The sequence below is a fragment of the Oncorhynchus kisutch genome, linkage group LG15 (genome assembly GCF_002021735.2).
Source record: "Oncorhynchus kisutch isolate 150728-3 linkage group LG15, Okis_V2, whole genome shotgun sequence".
In the NCBI taxonomy this organism is placed as follows: domain Eukaryota; kingdom Metazoa; phylum Chordata; class Actinopteri; order Salmoniformes; family Salmonidae; genus Oncorhynchus; species Oncorhynchus kisutch.
The window spans coordinates 61,875,760-61,897,515 of NC_034188.2; the positions used below are offsets into that span (position 1 = coordinate 61,875,760).

The 21,756-nt window shown below is 45.0% G+C and overlaps 1 protein-coding gene across 1 annotated transcript; it reads right to left on the reverse strand.

The window, feature by feature from the left end:
- Window positions 1-1,211: 1,211 nt before the first annotated feature.
- Window positions 1,212-21,147, reverse strand: LOC109904827 (short transient receptor potential channel 4-like). The gene is given in 18 exon segments (XM_031790727.1): window positions 1,212-3,735; window positions 3,928-4,017; window positions 4,348-4,389; window positions 5,057-5,251; window positions 6,116-6,204; window positions 6,207-6,310; window positions 7,144-7,316; window positions 7,612-7,755; window positions 8,389-8,528; window positions 10,537-10,691; window positions 10,843-11,024; window positions 12,794-12,994; window positions 13,381-13,557; window positions 13,786-13,926; window positions 18,623-18,841; window positions 20,044-20,225; window positions 20,345-20,421; window positions 20,677-21,147. Coding segments are annotated over 16 exon segments (2,820 nt in total). The 5' UTR covers window positions 20,203-20,225; window positions 20,345-20,421; window positions 20,677-21,147; the 3' UTR covers window positions 1,212-3,126.
- Between the last annotated feature and the right edge of the window lie 609 nt (window positions 21,148-21,756).

Genomic DNA, 21,756 nt, shown 5'->3' on the forward strand with positions numbered 1-21,756 from the left:
TTTCCATTAGCCAGAGTTACCAGGCAATCTCCCGGAGCAGCATGTCCCTGTTAGATGAGAGAGTAATGACAGTGTTTTTACACCCAGACTGGTCAACTCATTTAACACATGCAGTGTGACTTTTCCCTGTAAAGGCCAGCAGACTGCTGGAACACTGAGTGACTGGGGAGAAGAGCAGCAGGGACGACGGCCTATGTCTGACTCTGAAATGGTAACCTATTCCCTATAAAGTGCACAAATGTTGACCACAGCCCATAGTGCGACAGGGCAACGGGGGCTTGAGTCCCGGCTCAGCTGTCTGTCTGTGCCCTTAAATCCTTTATGTCTATCTCCCAAACTATATCTATCTATCCTATCATAAAGAAATATTAAAAAAATATGTCAGACGATTGGGGGAAAATAGTCCAAAAAAACAATTATGGTATCATCCAAGAGAGGGTTCCTCTGTGTGACCTTAACTAGTCAGAAGTAGCACTGAAGTACCTTCATTATAGACTTAGTTAGATAAAGGTTAAATACATTCAAATAATAGAAAAGGATTCTTCCAAGTCATGTTACCATGGAGACAGAGATCTAATGAGTAGATGGGACACTCCAGCAGATCTTTAGGTGTGAAGCTGAGAATATCCATGGAAGTGCAAAAAGATGAATGAGGAATGGTGATATGTATGTGAGAAACTCTCACTGTCTGTTGAAAGGATGGTGATACTGACTTCAAATCATTTATGTTAAAAACATATTATGTTTATTGATTCATGTTGTTTAGCCCTCTGGAGCTTGAATGAATGCCAGAAATAAAATACAATAAAAATACTGGCAACATTAGCACTCCCTCAGAAATGATACATATCTAACCAACTCACATATCAGAATAACAGAATACAATTAAATATTTCATATGTGAATGCAGTATTATGTCATTAAGGTTAGCAATGGGATGCTGAGAGTCCAAGTATATTAATTTAAAGGGCAAATCTGGGATTCCAAATACAACAGTGGTAACCCTGCCACTTGGTAACCCTGCCACTTGGTAACCCTGCCACTTGGTAACCCTGCCACTTGGTAACCCTGCCACTTGTTGTAATAAAAAGCTGAGGGATGGGCCTAAAGAAAGAAATACTTAAATTCATAAACAGAGCTATAAAAAGCCACCGAAAATAGGCACAAATGGATGTACCAATCTCAGGTTTCCCCTTTAAGGTTAACAATGGGATGCTGGAAGCTGAGTTAGTGTGCAGTGTTAATGTCAGTACTGAGTATAGCATCATATGGTAAGAACGTGGGGAATTCCTCACAAAAGCTAACTGCTAAGGAATTGGATTTCACAAGCTAAGCCATGTCAACGTTCAGTTGTAGGGGAGAGTGGGGTAAGTTGAGCCATTTTTTACATTCAGTATCACTCCGTCAAGGGAAATATAGTATTATTTCTAACAAAGATATCTACATATATTTCAGGATGTTGTGTATCCCTGGAAATAATCAGAATTCCAGTAAACATTACAGTTTTAAAAACATAGCTTGTCCAAAAAAAGTTGTCTCTTGGCACAACTTACTCAGAGTATGGGGTAAGTTTAACCATGGGACAGGGTAAGTTAAGCCGCCTTCACATTTCTGTACTGAATGAAATATTACCACTAACTTTTTAAAACCATGTCTATCTTTAACACAATTCAAATAATTGTTTTGTCTTTAAATAAGTTTAAGCATCTTTTAACACAGGCTTAACACCTAAAAAACGATGTACATTTTAAAGCACTATTAACATAGGCCAGTCTCTGTTGTTACCTCCTATCCCCGCGATAATGCCTTGCAATAGGCCTGGGAAGAAAACATTTCAATTTGCTCAACTTGCCATTGGCTCAACTTACCCCATGGCCATTGGCTCAACCTACACCAAGGCAAACATTTTGACATATTAGCCAACACAACTACTAGGATGTACTTTCATTTTTATTAATTTGGTGTATGGTTCCCTAGAAACAAGGGGGGCTCAACTTACCCCACTCTCCCCTACATGTACAGTATAGCATCTCTTGTGGGATTTCACTTGAAAGAAAACGTTGCTTCTAAAGGTCTTACTCGCATGCATAGAAAACCAATCTTCCGTAGGCCCTACTTCTGGTCTTCTGGTGGTAGTGGAGCCCAATCCTGGATTTCCAGCTGCAGTGGCAGACAGGGCATGTGAAGGCTTGGTTGGAGGGGGGCAGGAGTAGCGCTGCAAGCATCAGGAGTAGCCCTGCGAGCATCAGGAGTAGCCCTGCGAACACCTGCATACTTCTCCAGGTGTTGCCCCATAGGGCTCTGGTCAAAAGTAGTGCACTATATAGGGAATAAGGTGCCTTTTGGGAAACACCCGAGATAATAGACTAGACAGCATCATCCAACTAGTTTTGAATAATTTGCCAATGTGTGACATTGTATAGATCTACCTGCAAGATTTATTAGCGTTTTCCATTATACATTATGGCAAAGGATTGTTTTGCAAATAGCAGGGGGCTGACTGGGAGAAGCAGCAGAGACAGGGTCTGTGAATAAAATACTGATAGTTCTATCACGTACAGTATAGGTTGGCAAAACTCCAGTAACTTTCCCCAAATTCCCAGGTTTTCCAGAAATCCTAATCGGAGAATGACGTCTTATCTGCTTGTTCCACATGACATCCTATTCCCTACACAGTGCGCAACTTTTGGCCAGAGCCCTTTTGTCCCCTGGTCAAATGCAGTGCACTATATAGAGAATAGGGTGCTATTTGGGACACAGACCAAGAAACAGACTTCTTGTCTCCTGTTTTCCAGCTTATACATTCTGTCTTATAGACCAGAATATATTAGTCTGAGAGCTGAATTGGTTCTGGAGAAGCAAGGCGAGCTACTACACAGGCCTCCATGAAGACGCATCATAATGATACATTAAAATAAGTCCTTCTACGTTTCATCCTCAACAGTCTGTTTTAACGTGGACTCTCTCTCTTCACTCTCCCCTCTCTTCGTTTTCTTCCTTCTCTGTACACGTCCTCTCCCTCACTCCACCCTGCTCCTCCTTCTCTCTTCACTCTCCCCTCTCTTCGTTTTCTTCCTTCTCTGTACACGTCTTCTCCCTCGCTCCACCCTGCTCCTCCTTCTCTCTTCACTCTCCCCTCTCTTTGTTTTCTTCGTTCTCTGTACACGTCCTCTCCCTCGCTCCACCCTGCTCCTCCTTCTCTCCATCACAGTCCAGCTCCTCCAGGTCAACTTCTCCCATCTCCTCAGACACAGAGTAGAGCCCAAAGTCACAGATGTCTTTGGGAAAGTCTTTCCTGGCCAGCCTGTCTTTGGTGGAGGAATGGATGGGAGTGGAGGAGGAAGAGGAGATGGGAGTGGAGGAGGAAGAGGAGATGGGAGTGGAGGAGGTGGGGTTGGAGGAGGTGTCAGTGGAGGCCCAAGAGGGTACCACAGAGCCATTGACCAGTCGGTTCAAGCCCTGAGAGGTGGAAGGGGATGTGGAGGAGGTGGAGGAGAGGGCTGCCCTCTGCTGGAGTATGGATGTGGTGTCGGGAAACATGTTGGTCTTAGGCGTGGCTGGGGAGATCTTGGAGGAGTACTTGAAGGAGTGGTCAGGGTAGACCAGAATGGAGGCCCCTGCCTCTTCACTGGGTTTACTTTCTGCTAGAGCCCCGCCCCCACCCCCGGGCCCCACCTTCCCCTTCATCATCCCCAGGACCTCATACCTAAAGCTGGAGATGTCCTGCTTCAGCTCCTGGGGAGAGAAACATACACACATACAACTTGTTTATCTATTTATGACATTTACAGTGGACAGTGCACATTAATCAACATTCATTGCTGTAGTTAGAAACAATGCTTATTGTTCTTCTGTAGTCCCTGTCTGGTGCTGGATAGAGAAACAAATGTAAATACATGTGTAATGTCAGAGGAAACCAAACCTTACCTTAAAGTTCTCCTCAGTCAGTCCTTCCTCTGTCTTGGCATCTCTGATCATGGCTGCTACATATCTCTTCACCAGGTTCCTCAAAACCTCCTGAAAACAACACAGTCCACAAGTTGATAAAATCTTATCAAATACATCCACTGCTGGGTTACTAACAACTTCTGGCGATAATATGGAAAACATCATCCTGAGAGTGGACAGGTACAGGGATGTGTTCCAAATGGCATCCTATTCCCTATATACTGTAGTGCATAACTTTGACCATGGCCATAGAGCTGTGATCAAAAGTAGTGCATTATATAGAGAATAGGGTGCCATTTGGGGAAAAATCAAGTTCAAAATATGTGCATCTACAGAATGAAACACATTGAAAACTAAAACATAATGAATTTTATATTGAAAAAAGAAACACATAAATACCTGATACTGGTGGTTTGTTCTTACGTTTAAGGCAGCCCGTCTCTACAAAAGAGGAACATTAATTTACTCCAAAAGCACACCAGGCAGCCTGACTAATCAGTTCATGTGATTTCCTGCTTGGTAGAGAGTTGGCCAGTTAGCGCTGTCATCACCTGCCCATTCTCTGTTAAAGGGATAGTTTGGGATTTGGGCAATGAAGCCCTTTATCTTCTTCTCCAGAGTCAGATGAACTCGTGAATACCATTGCAATGTCTCTGTATCCAGTATGAAGGAAGGTAGAGGTGGTTTTGTGAGCCAATGCTAACTAGCTGTATGAGAAGACTTCCCATCTTTGGGCCACGTGTTTTTCGCTAAGCTAGCACGTATGCTAGTTAGTATTGGCTTGTGAAACTACCTCTAACTTCCTTCATACTGGACGCATAGACAAAAAAATGGTTCATTGCCAAAATCCCAAACTATCCCTTTAACTTCTAACTGCTGATGCTATCAGAACAGTTGTCTCATGATGCACGTCTAACCATTCTGGAAGAACAGGTCATTTCATTCATGATAATTCGTTGTGAACAACCCACTGAGACCAGAGAAGAGAAGGAGTTTCAACTGGAAGCTGGTCAGTAGAGTTGCAGAACTCCAGTAACTTCACTAGAATTTTGCAACCCTACTGTTCAGTAAAAGTACTGTTGATGTAGACTAGAGACCACATCCTCACCCCTATGGTTCCAAATGTTTCTGTTTTCTTGGCCCTGGTGATCTTGAAGATGTGTTTCCTGATCCAGCAGATGAAGTACCAGATTGACTTGGGGCTCGGGATGATGTTGAATGGAGAAGGCAGAGTCCCCCCCTCTTCAAAGTAACTCATCCACAACTTGGTTCTTGCAAACTTCCACTCAATGTCTGCATGATCCTGAACAGAAACAACACATGCTAAGCAACTGAACAAGTGATATGAACAAAACTGTGTGATATTAAATGACAGCAGACAGGTTGTTGGACTCATAAACAAACAAGTGAATGAATGAATGATTTTGCATTCCAGTGATAGAGTAAGACTCACAGCAATGTGTTGGTAGGAGTTGTTCATCATGGCTGGGGTTAGTGTTAGGGATAAGGTTAGGGTTACACTCACAGTGATGTGTTAAGTTGTTCATCATGGCTGGGGTTAGTGTTAGGGTTAAGGTTAAGGTTACACTCACAGTGATGTGTTAAGTTGTTCATCATGGCTGGGGTTAGTGTTAGGATTAAGGTTAGGGTTACACTCACAGCGATGTGTTAAGTTGTTCATCATGGCTGGGGTTAGTGTTAGGGTTAAGGTTAGGGTTACACTCACAGCAATGTGTTGGTAGGAGTTGTTCATCATGGCTGGGGTTAGTGTTAGGGTTAAGGTTAGGGTTACATTCACAGCGATGTGTTGGTAGGAGTTGTTCATCATGGCTGGGGTTAGGGTTAGTGTTAGGGTTAAGGTTAGGGTTAGGGTTAAGGTTAGGGTTACACTCACAGTGATGTGTTAAGTTGTTCATCATGGCTGGGGTTAGTGTTAGGGTTAAGGTTAGGGTTACACTCACAGTGATGTGTTAAGTTGTTCATCATGGCTGGGGTTAGTGTTAGGGTTAAGGTTAGGGTTACACTCACAGTGATGTGTTAAGTTGTTCATCATGGCTGGGGTTAGTGTTAGGGTTAAGGTTAGGGTTACACTCACAGCGATGTGTTGGTAGGAGTTGTTCATCATGGCTGGGGTTAGTGTTAGGGTTAAGGTTAGGGTTACACTCACAGCGATGTGTTGGTAGGAGTTGTTCATCATGGCGATCAGCATGTTGAGTAGAACCACCAGAGAGATGACATTATAGGTTCCAAACATGTGGCCCCTACAAACTCTGTGAACTGGTGGTCTGCCTCCACGTTGGTCACATACAGACTGATCAACCCAAAGATAGACCAGAACAAAGACTGGAGCGTCTCAAACAACCTAAAGGAGAAAGAGAGAGAGAGAGAGAGAGAGAGAGAGAGAGAGAGAGAGAGAGAGTAGAACATGGAGAGAGAGAGAGAGTAGAAAGGGATGAAAGAGAGAGAGAGAGAGAGAGTAGAAAGGGATGAAAGAGAGAGAGAGAGAGAGTAGAAAGGGATGAGAGAAAGAGAGAGAGTAGAAAGGGATGAGAGAGAGAGAGAGAGAGAAAGAGAGAGAGAGAGTAGAAAGGGATGATAGAGAGAGAGAGAGAGAGAGAGAGAGAGAGAGAGAGAGTAGAAAGGGATGAGAGAAAGAGAGAGAGAGTAGAAAGGGATGATAGAGAGAGAGAGAAGAAAGGGATGATAGAGAGAGAGAGAGAGTAGAAAGGGATGATAGAGAGAGAGAGAGAGTAGAAAGGGATATGAGAGAGAGAGAGAGAGAGAGAGAGAGAGAGAGAGAGAGAGAGAGAGAGAGAGAGAGAGAGAGAGTAGAAAGGGATATGAGAGAGAGAGAGAGAGAGAGAGAGAGAGAGAGAGAGAGAGAGAGAGAGAGAGAGAGAGAGAGAGAGAGAGAGAGAGAGAGAGAGAGAGAGAGTAGAAAGGGATATGAGAGGGAGGGTTATAGTTCTAAATATATAAGGTAAGCAGGATTTATAAGAATAGTCCATTTATCATAACAGGCTACCATTCTACTTCTGCCCTAATCCAGGTAATAGTCAAAACATACATATCCGTCTAAATGACAAAAATGATAATTGCCTCCTGATTCTGGGAATATTGGGAAAGTTACCAGAATTTTGCAGCCCAACCAAAACTTTACAAACAAGCACATTATAATGCATGGTCTTTACTAACGTTGAGAAAGCATTGTTCTGTGTTGCGCAGCGGATGCCCTTGCATCCCTTCAGTCCCTCGTCTGTCTCGTAGTAGAAGTAGAGCTGGTTGAGCCCGTTAGCGAAGGCCAGGAGCACCAGGCAGTAGATAAACAGGAACTTAAGGATGTCCAGCAGCATCCTGCCCAGAGAGATCTGGAATAATGAGGATTATCATCATATTCATCATCATAGTCATCATCATCATAAACTAGAACCTTTCATACAATAAATTGCAGCTCAAAGTGCTTTACAGATCAGGGGCCATATGTACCAATCTTATCAGAGTATGATTGCTGATATAGGATCAGGTCCTCCCCTGACCATGTAACATTATTCATTGCGAATTAAAAGGAAAAACTGATCCTCAATCAGCAATCCTACTCTAAGACGTTTAATACATATACTCCTGGACATAATGACAGAAACGCAGTTATATGATAATCCTGACCTGTAGAGGTCCCAGGTGGGAGTTAGCTGTAAACAGAGAGATGAGGCGGATGGAGCTGAAGATGTTAGCGATGGCAAACACAGCCTCTGCTACCAGGGTAGGATGCCACATCTGCCATTCGTTCCTGGCCCTGAAGCCACTGTACTGTGGGAGAGAGGGAGACACAGAGGGGACAGGTCAGAGTCTACTGTGGGAGAGAGGGAGACACAGAGGGGACAGGTCAGAGTCTACTGTGGGAGAGAGGGAGACACAGAGGGGACAGGTCAGAGTCTACTGTGGGAGAGAGGGAGACACAGAGGGGACAGGTCAGAGTCTACTGTGGGAAAGAGGGAGACACAGAGGGGACAGGACAGAGTCTCCTGTGGGAGAGAGGGAGACACAGAGGGGACAAGTCAGGGTCTACTGTGGGAGAGAGGGAGACACAGAGGGGACAGGTCAGAGTCTACTGTGGGAGAGAGGGAGACACAGAGGGGACAGGTCAGAGTCTACTGTGGGAGAGAGGGAGACACAGAGGGGACAGGTCAGAGTCTACTGTGGGAGAGAGGGAGACACAGAGGGGACAGGTCAGAGTCTACTGTGGGAGAGAGGGAGACACAGCGAGACGGCATTCCATAGTCTGTCCAATAAGACTGCTCCACCGGACAACTTTTGACAAGCGTGAGGCGCTCCTATTCATTTAAATGAAGCCTGAGTGTAAGCTGGTTGTATTTTCAAGAACTCGTTGTGCAATTTATTCAAGTGTATTTCATATTATCTCGTACACAACAACCATCATACCTTGACATAGGCAACGAACTTCAAAGAGATGGTAGCCAGGTACAGAGAGTTCATAACAAAGTCCATGAGGTTCCACCAGTCATGGATGTAGTCCTGGAACCCTCCATCCCACATCTGTTTAATCTCTGTCCAGATGAAGCCTACAGGACAGAAAACAGACCAGCAGGTTATGATAATGTCCCAAATAGCACCTGGTCTCTTACAAAGTGCATTACTTTTGACCTGAGCCCTATGTAACTCACCCTATCCCCTACATAGTGCACTACTTTTGAAGAGGGCCTGTGGGGGCCTGGTCAAAAGTAGTGATCTAAATTGGGAAAATGGTGCCATTTGGGACGCAGTCCTAGGGTTAGGGTTGTCATTCCTGTCTGACGCCCGACAGAGCTAATTTATCATGTTTGTCTCACTTCTCTGATCTACGGCCACATTCCTCAGGTGAAGAGGGACTGTTAAAATCAAATCGAATTTGTCACATGCACCAAATACAAGACTTAACCTTGAAATGCTTGCTTACGAGCCCCTCCCAATGATGCAGAGTTAAACTATTATAATAATTAGTGACACAAGCAGAATAAAATACACTGAATGGAGCTATATACAGGGAGTACCAGTACCAGATCTATGTGGAGCTATATACAGGGAGTACCAGATCTATGTGGAGCTATATACAGGGAGTACCAGTACCAGATCTATGTGGAGCTATATACAGGGAGTACCAGTACCAGATCTATGTGGAGCTATATACAGGGAGTACCAGTACCAGATCTATGTGTAGCTATATACAGGGAGTACCAGATCTATGTGTAGCTATATACAGGGAGTACCAGTACCAGATCTATGTGGAGCTATATACAGGGAGTACCAGATCTATGTGGAGCTATATACAGGGAGTACCAGTACCAGATCTATGTGGAGCTATATACAGGGAGTACCAGATCTATGTGGAGCTATATACAGGGAGTACCAGTACCAGATCTATGTGGAGCTATATACAGGGAGTACCAGATCTATGTGGAGCTATATACAGGGAGTACCAGTACCAGATCATACCAGTATTTCAGGTAGATATGTACAAGGCAGGGTAAAGTGACTCAGTATGCATGTGTGTGTACAGATGTAGGATCTTCATTGTATCACTTTTTTGTTTTCTGAGGATGTTCCTGCATAGCAGGAAATGCAAACTTGTAGTGTATTTGAGTTTTAACAAGGCTTCTAAAGTTTGCCCTAATGAAAAATGTATCAACCCCTATCAAAATGTCCATTAATTATAATCCACATAATAATCCACATTTCCTGGACTGCAGGATTTGTTTCCTGCTGTAGCAAACTGGCTCAAATGAAGATCCTACAGAACACCATAATGGAAGTTACATAGGACACACATGGGCTGGGTTGTCTGACAACGCAGTGTGCGTTCAATGTATGAAAACCAGGTGTAAACGGTTGATAGAGTATTTGTGTAACGGTTTTCTTCTGGTGAAAGAGAGGCGGACCAAAATGCAGCGTGGTGGTTATTCATGTTTTTAATAAAGACGACTATACATGAACAGACTAAACAAAACAAGAAAAGTGACAAGCTAAACAGTCCTATCTGGTGGAAACACAGAGACAGGAACAATCACCCACAAAACCCAACACAAAACAGGCTACCTAAATATGGTTCCCAATCAGAGACAATGACTAACACCTACCTCTGATTGAGAACCATATCAGGCCAAACATAGAAATAGACAAACCAGACACACAACATAGAATGCCCACCCAGCTCACGTCCTGACCAACACTAAAACAAGGAAAACACATACGAACGATGGTCAGAACGTGACAATTTGGCTGAAACACAAGCTTGGTTTCCTCCATTTCCTGTCAGAATTGTCATCAACTATCATTAACATCAATGGCAGTCTACTTGGTATGTCTCAAATGACTCTATTATCAGCTGACCTTTTGTGGAGTTGACATCTTGTTTGTATCAATGAAGCACGTGTCCAAGTCTTTCCTTTCTTGATCAACCATGTTGTGCAACTCTGCGCACGTAAAACACACGCATGCACGCACGCACACACACACACACACACACACACACACACACACACACACACACACACACACACACACACACACACACACACACACACACTTTCTTACCCAGTACCCAGGGTAGTATCATCCATTCCACCACAGTAGGAGGCGGCCCCTGTCTGTTAGGGTCTGTAGAGACGATGTGCTGGGAGGCCAGCAGCAGGAGGAACAGGAAGGTGAGATACGACGTTGTGTGGCAGATAAACTTGATGAAGGGCTTCCTAATGAGGAAGAAGAAGATTACTTAATTGACCAATAGGTCCAACAGAAATTCAACTTCAGCTTCCTGACAGATTTTTTCCATCAGACCAGAGATTCAAACTGGCAACCCTTCGGTTGCTGGCCTGCCTATCTAACCTCTAGGCTACTTGCCTGATGAAGTGTCCATAGCGGCTCTTAGGAGAGACCAGGTAGCAGAGGGATAAGAGGGGGAAGAGGAGGCCGATGAAGACACAGGTTAGGAACTTCCCTGCCCAGTGACGACGCCTCCACCCAGGGAACTCATCGTACCAACGAGACGCAAGCAGCTGCTGACAGTTAGGCTGGGCTACAAACTGGAGGAGGGAGATTGAGGAAGGAAGGAGGGGAGGAAAAGAGAGAGGGGAGGAGAAAGGGGAGGGAGAGAGCGATGGAGAGGGGGAGAGAGAAGGAGAAGGAGAAGGAGAGGGAGAAGGGAGAGGGGAAAGAGTAGGGAGGGAGGGAGGGAGGGAGGGAGGGAGGGAGGGAGGGAGTCAGCCTTTATGATACATTACTAATTAGTTGTTATTGAAGACGTGTGTCTAATGCAACTTCACAATGTTCACAATTTCTTTCTCATTTACTTTCCACTCCACATTGACAAACAACCGACACGAAAACAGGCACATCTTAAGCAAGCCTGGGCAGTTGAGTACAGCATAGAGCATACTGACAGTTGGACAGTTGGGTACAGCAGTAAACACACTCAGCTAATGGAGGAGGTCCAAATTACACCCTATGTGCCATTTGGGCTGCAGTCAATGACTGTTTAGTCTGGTTTAGTCCAGCAGCACCTCCAGACCTTAATCATCCTGATCATTCTGGTGAGTGTTACCAGCTGTCCCTGCCCTGGTCCCAAGTGTCCCTTCTTGGCATCTTTGTTCCTCTCTAATATCCTCCTCACACACCGTACTGCGCTGCGCCGGATGCTTTCTCTTCATATTGTCCTTGTCAGCACAGTTCCAGGAACTGCGGTGGATGTGTAACAAGACCATTACAGCTTGGCTCAACTAGGCTCAGTATTGTGAAAAGGGCATTTCTTTCAGATCTGCCTCTGCTCACAAGGTTTGATAAGGAACACTCTGACTGTCTCAAGGACCATCTAAAACACTCTCTGTCTCAGTCGCTCTCTGACTGATGACCTCACTGATGACCTCATACCCCACAATGCCCTGCTCTAAGTGACGGGGATCCATTTGGTTGTAATTTGTTCGTAATTCGGTTAGACTGAGATTAACCTCACCGTCACACAGAGCAGCGCAGATGGTTCAATCAAATCTCCCAGAGAGAAAAACATAACAATGTTTCATGAGGAACAGATTTGACGGACAGGCACTCTTTCAAACAGGAACATGGAGTTCTTATAAATGTCTCTCCCTAACCCTAAAGGGATATAGCATGTTGTGTATTTTCCGCAGTGTCATACTGTAAATGTCCGTCGCATGGAAAGGGTTAAAAGTAGTATGCAATGAGTGTGTATGTTTTTTCTGCAGTTCTCAGTCATCTTCACTCTCTACGTGAGTACAGATGCCGTGTCCCCTTCTACTCAGTAGGGGGCAACATTTCACAACTTCCATTTCATAACTGTACTAGGGAATAGGGTGCCATATAGGACATGGCCAAGGTTGTTGTTTTCCTGTGCAACATGCTGCTTTCTGTGTCATTTAGATGTATTGCGAGTTAGTAATCCAAGCAAACATTATCCTATTAGTAGCATCCTTATTACTTTATCATTATGTTTCATTACGTTCCCATCAAGGGACTGGACAGCAGACTGAGACATAGCTCCAGTAATGTGTTGTTTCACTAAGGAAGGATGCCATTTTCAGACACAACCTGGTGATTACCACAAAATTACAACTCCCATAGGAAGTCTCCACCCCAATCTGGCCATCTACTACTTCTAAATCCTATCTTAGAGATAACAGCAGACATTAGCTTCATGCTTTATCCCCACTGAAATACAACATGTAAAACCCTCAGCTGTACTAAAGACATTGGGAGGGAGAGCCACCTGGCTGAGCTTCAACATGCAGTAAAATAAGAATAAACACACCTTCCTGAGGAAACATGGGTTATGTCTTACCTCTTTCTGTGTGTATTTGATAGCCAGTTTGAGTCTGGCCAGATCGTTGGTGTTCTCATCCAGTAGAGGGTTGATGTCATCTCTGTAGTTCAGGATCAGCTCTAGTTCTCTGGAACTTCTGGTTTGGTCCAACAGGTCCTTGGCAAACTGTTTACACTGCTGAGATAACTCCTCATACTCCGACTTAAACTCATTCTCTACCTGAAACAGACAGAAACTGTTAGTTAACAGTCAATAAACTAGTTAATAACTCTTTATAAAACCTTTATACGGCCAGGACAACTCCTCATACTCCGACATAAACTCTTTCTCCACCTGAAACAGGAATAAACTGTTAGTTAAAAGTCGAGCACAAAAAAACACTGTCATACAACACGGTCCATCTCCTAATAGGCAGAAGATGGGTGTCTGTGCACTCTCTTGTGGAGGCCTTATGTTCCACATAAGAATGAAGAAGTCAAGTCAATTCATAGTCCATAAACTGCTTATAAAGTACTTACACTGCTGAGACACTCTTCTTTGACTCATTCTCCACCTCAATTGAATTAAATTAAATAAACGTAGCAAATAGCTGTTAAAACCCCCACCTTGCTGAGTTCCTGTAGTTCCCAGGAGAGCTGGAAGGCTGTGAGGAAAGGGTCTTCACTGGAGAGGGCCAGGAGTGATGGGCTGGCCAGGGCCTTGTAGATGTTGAGACGTGAGCGGGAGTGTCGAAGACTATCCACATCAGAGCTGGACACGCACTCCATGCAGTTACAGCGCACCTGGAACAGTTGGGTTAGGGTTAGGGGGTTAGAGTTAGGGGACGGAGGGCAGTATTGTAACTATCATACTGTACTCTACTATTGTATCATACTGTATAGCGTAGTGTAGCCTGCTGTGACTATTGTACTGCACTACATTACATACTATATCATACTGTAGCATGTAGTACTTAATCATTTACCATAGTACTACACCATAGTGTAGCATATATCCTGGTTCAGACTCACCTCATGTGGCTGGGGCATGGACACCCCCTTCTGCACCAGCAGTTTGATGATCTCATAGTTGTTGGTGTGTGCTGCCAGGATGATGGGTGTGATGTCAGGAGTAAAGTTAGAGAACTGCTTGTCCAATAGGATGGGAGGAACCTGGAGGGATGGCGGGGCAAAGATAAATAAGGGTTATAGTCAGATAGGGATGATGATGGGCAAGAGAGAAGATATGTGTTCAATCCAGATATCGATTGAAGAAGAAAACTGAATTAGACAAAACTGAATTAATAACAACATTGTAGTATTATCAATATCAATACCATAATGTTTCGTTATGAACCAATACAATAGAGGTACATGGCTTAGGTTTTACTTGAGAAGTAGCTGTGTGTGTGTGTGTGTGTTTGTGCGTGTGTGTGTGTGCGTGTGTGCGTGTGTGTGCGTGTGTGTGTGTGCGTGCGTGCGTGCGTGTGTGTGTGTGTGTGTGTGTGCGTGCCTGTTTGTTTGTGCGTGTGTGTGCATGCGTGCGTGCGTGTGTGTGTGTGTGTGTGTGTGTGTGTGCGTGCGTGTGTGTGTGTGCGTGCGTGTGTGTGTGTGTGTGCGTGCCTGTGTGTTTGTGCGTGTGTGTGTGTGCATGCGTGCGTGTGTGTGTGTGTGTGTGCGTGCCTGTTTGTTTGTGCGTGTGTGTGCATGCGTGCGTGCGTGCGTGTGTGTGTGTGTGTGTGTGTGTGCGTGCGTGTGTGTGTGTGCGTGCGTGTGTGTGTGTGCGTGCCTGTGTGTTTGTGCGTGTGTGTGTGTGCATGCGTGCGTGCGTGTGTGTGTGTGTGCGTGCCTGTTTGTTTGTGCGTGTGTGTGCATGCGTGCGTGCGTGTGTGTGTGTGTGTGTGCGTGCGTGTGTGTGCGTGCGTGTGTGTGCGTGCCTGTGTGCGTGTCTAAAAACAGGCTTTTAGACATTTTTGCAAATATGTTAGAAAAAAAAAGAATTGTCAGAATGTCAGAGTTACACAAGTATTCAAACCATTACTCAGTACTTTGTTGAAGCACCTTTGGCAACAATTACAGCCTCATGTCTTCTTGGGTATGACACTACAAGCTTGGCACACCTGTTTTGGGGGAGTTTCTCCCATTCTTCTCTGCAGATCCTCTCAAGCTGTCAGGTTGGATGAGGAGCGTCGCCACACAGCTATTTTCAGGTCTCTCCAGAGATGTTAGATCGGGTTTATATATATATACATTTGCAAAAATAAAAAACGTACTGTTTTGCTTGGATATTATACGGAATTGTGTATAGATTGATGAGGATCATTTTAAATGTAAGATATTTTAGAATAAGGCAGTAACGTAACAAAATGTGGAAAAGGGAAGGGGTCTGAATACTTTCCTAATGCGCTGTACGTGCTACCTCCTGGTGAGGTCATTCGGAAACACCATACCAACACACAACTGTACATTTCGATGAAACATGGCGAAGCCCCAAACTTGCCCGCCATGGAAGACTGTGTTTCAGACAAAAGGAAGTGGATGGTGGCACATTTGTTACTTTTAAACTCGGACAAAACAGAGGTCCCAAGAAACAAAGAGATCTGCTGATCTGCTGTTTGATCTGACAATTGATCTCATCACAAATAAAACTATGAAAGGATCTCGGGAGTTTTTCCTAGCCAGCCACTATGCTTCTACATCTGCATTGCTTGCTCTTTGGGGTTTTAGGCTAGGTTTCTGTAAAAGCACTTTGTGACATCTGCTTTATAAATCAGTTTGATTGATTGATTGACAGGGTCTAATCATTTAGTGTGCGTCCCAAATGGCACCATCATAAGGCTCTGGTCAAAAATAGTGCACTATATAGGGTATAGGGGGCCATCTGGGACACAACCACAGTCTGATTGGTCTCCCTCTGGGAGGAGATAATAAGGAAAGAGGCACTTGAGTGACCACTTCACTTAAAGTACGAGGAAATACTAGCTAACAGGATTACATTACTGTTCCCCTTATCACAACAACTCAGATCTAAGTGATGTTCCCGTAAACCACAGGTCTTCTTGTCATTGATTCCTGATGCTCCTGATGGTATGTGTGCGTGCATGCGTATGGTCCAGAGGACCATGCATTAACGATGTGATGTTGAAACAATGACTAGCATCGCTGGCAGTTAGGTCACGCTGTTGAGATGGAGTCTGACCTTATTATCATTATCTCTAATCTCCCTCAGAAGAGATGGAGAAAGAGAGGTGGAGAAAGAGAGGTGGAGATACAGTAGAGATGGAGGAAGAGTGGTGGAGAAAGAGAGGTGGAGAAAGAGAGGTGGAGATACAGTAGAGATGGAGGAAGAGTGGTGGAGAAAGAGAGGTGGAGATACAATAGAGATGGAGAAAGAGTGCTGGAGAAAGAGAGGTGGAGATACAGTAGAGATGGAGGAAGAGAGGTGGAGAAAGAGAGATGGAGAAAGAGTGGTGGAGAAAGAGTGGTGGAGAAAGAGAGATGGAGAAAGAGTGGTGGAGAAAGAGAGGTGGAGAAAGAGAGGTGGAGATACAGTAGAGATGGAGGAAGAGTGGTGGAGAAAGAGAGATAGAGAAAGAGTGGTGGAGAAAGAGAGGTGGAGAAAGAGAGGTGGAGATACAGTAGAGATGGAGAAAGATAGGTGGAGAAAGAGAGGTGGAGAAAGAGAGGTGGAGAAAAAGAGGTGGAGAAAGAGAGGTGGAGAAAGAGAGATGGAGAAAGAGTGGTGGAGAAAGAGAGGTGGAGAAAGAGAGGTGGAGATACAGTAGAGATGGAGTAAGAGAGGTGGAGAAAGAGAGGTGGAGAAAGAGAGATGGAGAAAGAGAGGTGGAGATACAGTAGAGATGGAGGAAGAGTGGTGGAGAAAGAGAGATGGAGAAAGAGTGGTGGAGAAAGAGAGGTAGAGAAAGAGAGGTGGAGAAAGAGAGATGGAGAAAGAGTGGTGGAGAAAGAGAGGTGGAGAAAGAGAGGTGGAGATACAGTAGAGATGGAGTAAGATAGGTGGAGAAAGAGAGGTGGAGAAAAAGAGGTGGAGATACAGTAGAGATGGAGGAAGAGAGGTGGAGAAAGAGAGGTGGAGAAAGAGAGATGGAGAAAGAGAGGTGGAGATACAGTAGAGATGGAGGAAGAGTGGTGGAGAAAGAGAGATGGAGAAAGAGTGGTGGAGAAAGAGAGGTGGAGAAAGAGAGGTGGAGATACAGTAGAGATGGAGAAAGATAGGTGGAGAAAGAGAGGTGGAGAAAAAGAGGTGGAGAAAGAGAGGTGGAGAAAGAGAGATGGAGAAAGAGTGGTAGAGAAAGAGAGGTGGAGATACAGTAGAGATGGAGGAAGAGAGGTGGAGAAAGAGAGGTGGAGATACAGTAGAGATGGAGTAAGATAGGTGGAGAAAGAGAGGTGGAGAAAAAGAGGTGGAGATACAGTAGAGATGGAGGAAGAGAGGTGGAGAAAGAGAGGTGGAGAAAGAGAGGTGGAGAAAGAGAGATGGAGATGGAGAAAGAGTGGTGGAGAAAGAGTGGTGGAGAAAGAGAGATGGAGAAAGAGTGGTGGAGAAAGAGAGGTGGAGAAAGAGAGGTGGAGATACAGTAGAGATGGAGGAAGAGTGGTGGAGAAAGAGAGATGGAGAAAGAGAGGTGGAGATACAGTAGAGATGGAGGAAGAGAGGTGGAGAAAGAGAGGTGGAGATACAGTAGAGATGGAGAAAGATAGGTGGAGAAAGAGAGGTGGAGAAAAAGAGGTGGAGATACAGTAGAGATGGAGTAAGAGAGGTGGAGAAAGAGAGGTGGAGATACAGTAGAGATGGAGAAAGATAGGTGGAGAAAGAGAGCTGGAGAAAGAGAGGTGGAGATACAGTAGAGATGGAGAAAGATAGGTGGAGAAAGAGAGGTGGAGAAAAAGAGGTAGAGAAAGAGAGATGGATGGAGAAAGAGAGACGCAACGTTCTCCTCTGATAGAAAAATACACTTCTATTACACTCCTCCCTCCCTCCCTCCCTCCCTCCCTCCCTCCCTCCCTCCCTCCCTCCCTCCCTCCCTCCCTCCCTCCCTCCCTCCCTCCCTCCCTCCCTCACTCCCTCCCTCCCTCCCTCTCTCTCTCTCTCTCTCTCTCCCTCCCTCCCCCTCTCTCTCTCTCTCACTCCCTCTCTCTCTCTCTCTCTCTCTCGCTCCCCCTCTCTCTCTCTCAATTCAGTTCAATTCTCATTGCAGTCCTGAGAGAACTAGTTAATTAGAGTAGACCAACACATACAGAGAGAGAAGTGAGAAGGGAATTATGTGCAGAAGAGAGAGACACTGTGCTGAAGCAAGAGATGTGAGGAGGAAGAATATGTCATTCACCAACATCGAATGGTTCAAATATACAGTGTGTATTAGCATGGAGAAACATTTCTAAATTGCACATGTACATTTTCTCCTTGTAGCTTTCAGTTCGGGTTGAATGTTAATGTTTTCCACCGAGTCCCCTAACCAGGGGAGAGGGGGGTTGGGGCATTATATATAAGAAGGGGGCGGGATTAGAAGTGATGCTAGTAATGTTATTTAATAAGACTCAAATCTGCTCATTTCATAGCTGATCTATTCCATGAAAAATAAAATAGGGTTGAAGTAATCCTTATAGGAATGAGTATGTGCCTGGGAGGGGATGGGGTAGTGTAAAACACAGGAAAACAAGAAGAGGGCATATAGTAGAGACTGTTCTATATCGACATGTCTGGTCTAAGGCCTTTCTCAAGACCAATCTGATTGTAAAGCAGGTGGCCTATTGGTATGTAGGTGATAACACAAGGACAGTGTGTTGTGCTGTATGCCAACACTCAAGAAAAGGGTGCAATTTGGGAAGCACTCTGTGACTGTTCTACCTGTTTCTCCCCGCTGGGCTTCTTGTGGTTGAGCAGCATTTCCACGGCCCCCACCACCTCTTTACGGATGGCGTGTAGCAGAGCGTCACCGACGTACACGTTAAAGCTGAGCAGCAGCTCTATAATCTCCAGGTTCTCATTCTCAATAGCGATCAGCAGAGCTGTGCGGCCCAACGGGTCTATACAGTTAATGTTGATCCGGAAGTAGATCTCTGCCTCCTACAGGCGGGAGAGGGAATTACAACGGATGTTTACTTAGTTATATGGTATCGGGATAGCAAATTGTATCATGTTTATTGATGTTGTACTTGAACTGAGACTTATTTATCCCTCCCTCCCAACCTTCCCTCTTCCTCTCTCTCTCTCCCTCCCTTCCATCTCTCTCCATCTCCCCTCCCACTCCTCCCTCCATCCCTACCTCTAAAGCTTGTTGGAGGGAGGTGTAGTATACTTTCCCTCTCTCCCTTCTCTCCCCCCTTCCTCCCTTCCTCCCTCTCTCCACATCTTTATCCCTCCCTTCCCCCTTACTCCTTCAACACTCCCTCTCCTTCCTTCTTCCCTACTTCAAGAGCCCGTCTGACTGAGGTGCATAGTCTCCTTTCCTCTCCATCCCCTCCCTTCCTTCCTCCCTCCTCATTTCCTCTCGTACCTTCATCCCTACCTCTAGAGCCCGTCTGACTGAGGTGCATAGTCTCCTTTCTCCTCCATCCCCTCCCTTCCTTCCTCCCTCCTCCTTTCCTCTCCTCCCTTCATCCCTACCTCTAGAGCCCGTCTGACTGAGGTGCGTAGTCTCCTTTCTCCTCCATCCCCTCCCTTCCTTCCTCCCTCCTCCTTTCCTCTCCTCCCTTCATCCCTACCTCTAGAGCCCGTCTGACTGAGGTGCATAGTCTCCTTTCTCCTCCATCCCCTCCCTTCCTTCCTCCCTCCTCCTTTCCTCTCCTCCCTTCATCCCTACCTCTAGAGCCCGTCTGACTGAGGTGCATAGTCTCCTTTCTCCTCCATCCCCTCCCTTCCTTCCTCCCTCCTCCTTTCCTCTCCTCCCTTCATCCCTACCTCTAGAGCCCGTCTGACTGAGGTGCATAGTCTCCTTTCACCTCCATCCCCTCCCTTCCTTCCTCCCTCCTCCTTTCCTCTCCTCCCTTCATCCCTACCTCTAGAGCCTGTTTGACTGAGGTGCATAGTCTCCTTTCTCCTCCATCCCCTCCCTTCCTTCCTCCTCCTTTCCTCTCCTCCCTTCATCCCTACCTCTAGAGCCCGTCTGACTGAGGTGCATAGTCTCCTTTCTCCTCCATCCCCTCCCTTCCTTCCTCCCTCCTCCTTTCCTCTCCTCCCTTCATCCCTACCTCTAGAGCCTGTTTGACTGAGGTGCATAGTCTCCTTCCTTCCTCCCTCCTCCTTTCCTCTCCTCCCTTCATCCCTACCTCTAGAGCCTGTTTGACTGAGGCGTAGTCTCCTTTCTCCACTGCTCCCAGGTAGTTCTTCTCCAGGACAGACAGTTCAGACTCGGCCCTGACAATCCTCAGAGCGATCCGGTCCCTGTAGGAGGAGTTGTCTGTCCTCCTGTAGTACAGTCGAGACATCGCTGCTAGGCAATCTCACTCACCTAGACAGGTTAGATTGATTGATTACCGTAATCTACATTTTGGGGAGGCAGTGGACAGAGACATGGGGAATCAGATTTGTAATGTGTCATGCTCAATGGAGTGGATCAGATTTACATACCAAATCGTATTAATTGCCCTGAGGGCAGGTTGACTCATTCCAACGTTATTGGCAGTAAAGAAAAAGTCCAGGAGAATCTAAATCAACAAAAATCCAAAGGCTAACAACAAAGTCAGCGAAGCATTTACATACATTTTCTGGATAATATAAATATTTCTTAGTTTATTTTTTAAAATGAATACGATAACAACAACTGCTGGTAATAACTGAATTTGGTGAAACCATTAATATCCACAAACGTTGAATGTGGTTGTTTGCAGATCATCCCATCAATGTTAATATACTATACAAACGCATTTGACAAGCAAACAAAAATACACAGCTAAACTTACCGTCTCAGTCCAGTACGTTTTGACTATGACATTTGACTGTCAAAAAATTATACACTTCTGTTTCATTGCTTGAAACACATAGGCCTACTACAGCAGGGCTTCTGTGGGTTGCAGAACAGAAATAGGACGAAGAAAAACTATTCCACCTTGTTCCTTTGGGTATTCCAGTTGACAGAAGTAGCCTATACTGAATATGTAACCTAAAGCAACAGCGTTATAATTAGAGCAAGCTGATACTATCTTCCTCTCTGGTCGCGATCAAACCTGCAAAACAACATTTTTTTTCCAGAATTTCCAACAATTCCCTGAACATTCTCGGGACTCATAACCATTCAATTCAGTAGGTGTGATCTTGGGAAACAATTATTTGTTCAAGAGTAGGAAATCCAACCACGTTAAAAACATTCCCAAGCAAGCAATCAAGTCCACCGGAGACGCACGCATCCTCTTCGCTGCCTCTAGCTTCGCGCGCTCTTCCGTTGATAGACTGCAGGAGCTTCTCGTGACTCAGTAGGAGTGTGTATGGTCGCAGAAGAAAAACATACAGAAGCGCCATCCGCTATCTTCCTTTGAGATGCATGTCCATGTGAATTGATTGATTGGTTTAATTGATTTTATAATTTAACGTAAAAGGTTGTTCCAGCCAGAGACAACATTGTACATGGCAACATCGCAAGGAATATACAAACCACTGCAAATTAAACTCAACGATCCTTTTCTCATTTAAGCAAACCTTTTACAATACATTTCGAGGAGGAAAACACAAGGTTGAAATATCTCGTGAGGTGTAACACGTGGCATTGACTTTGTAATAAGAGGTTGATTTAGCTGACGTTGTGAACAACATTATGCTGCACCAGACAGACACTTCAATATCTTCATTAGGCTCCATCTGAATAAAGTAGAACTAAGATAATTGTGATGGTTTAGTTAGAGCCTCTGGGTAGAGTTAGGAAGACTCAACAGAGAGGATGAAGAGGGGACTGAAGAACATTCCTGAGGGAACTTAATATTGCAAATAATATTGTGAATTCCAAGGTGATGTTCATCCTGAAACAAACAGAGACAGACACTCACTTC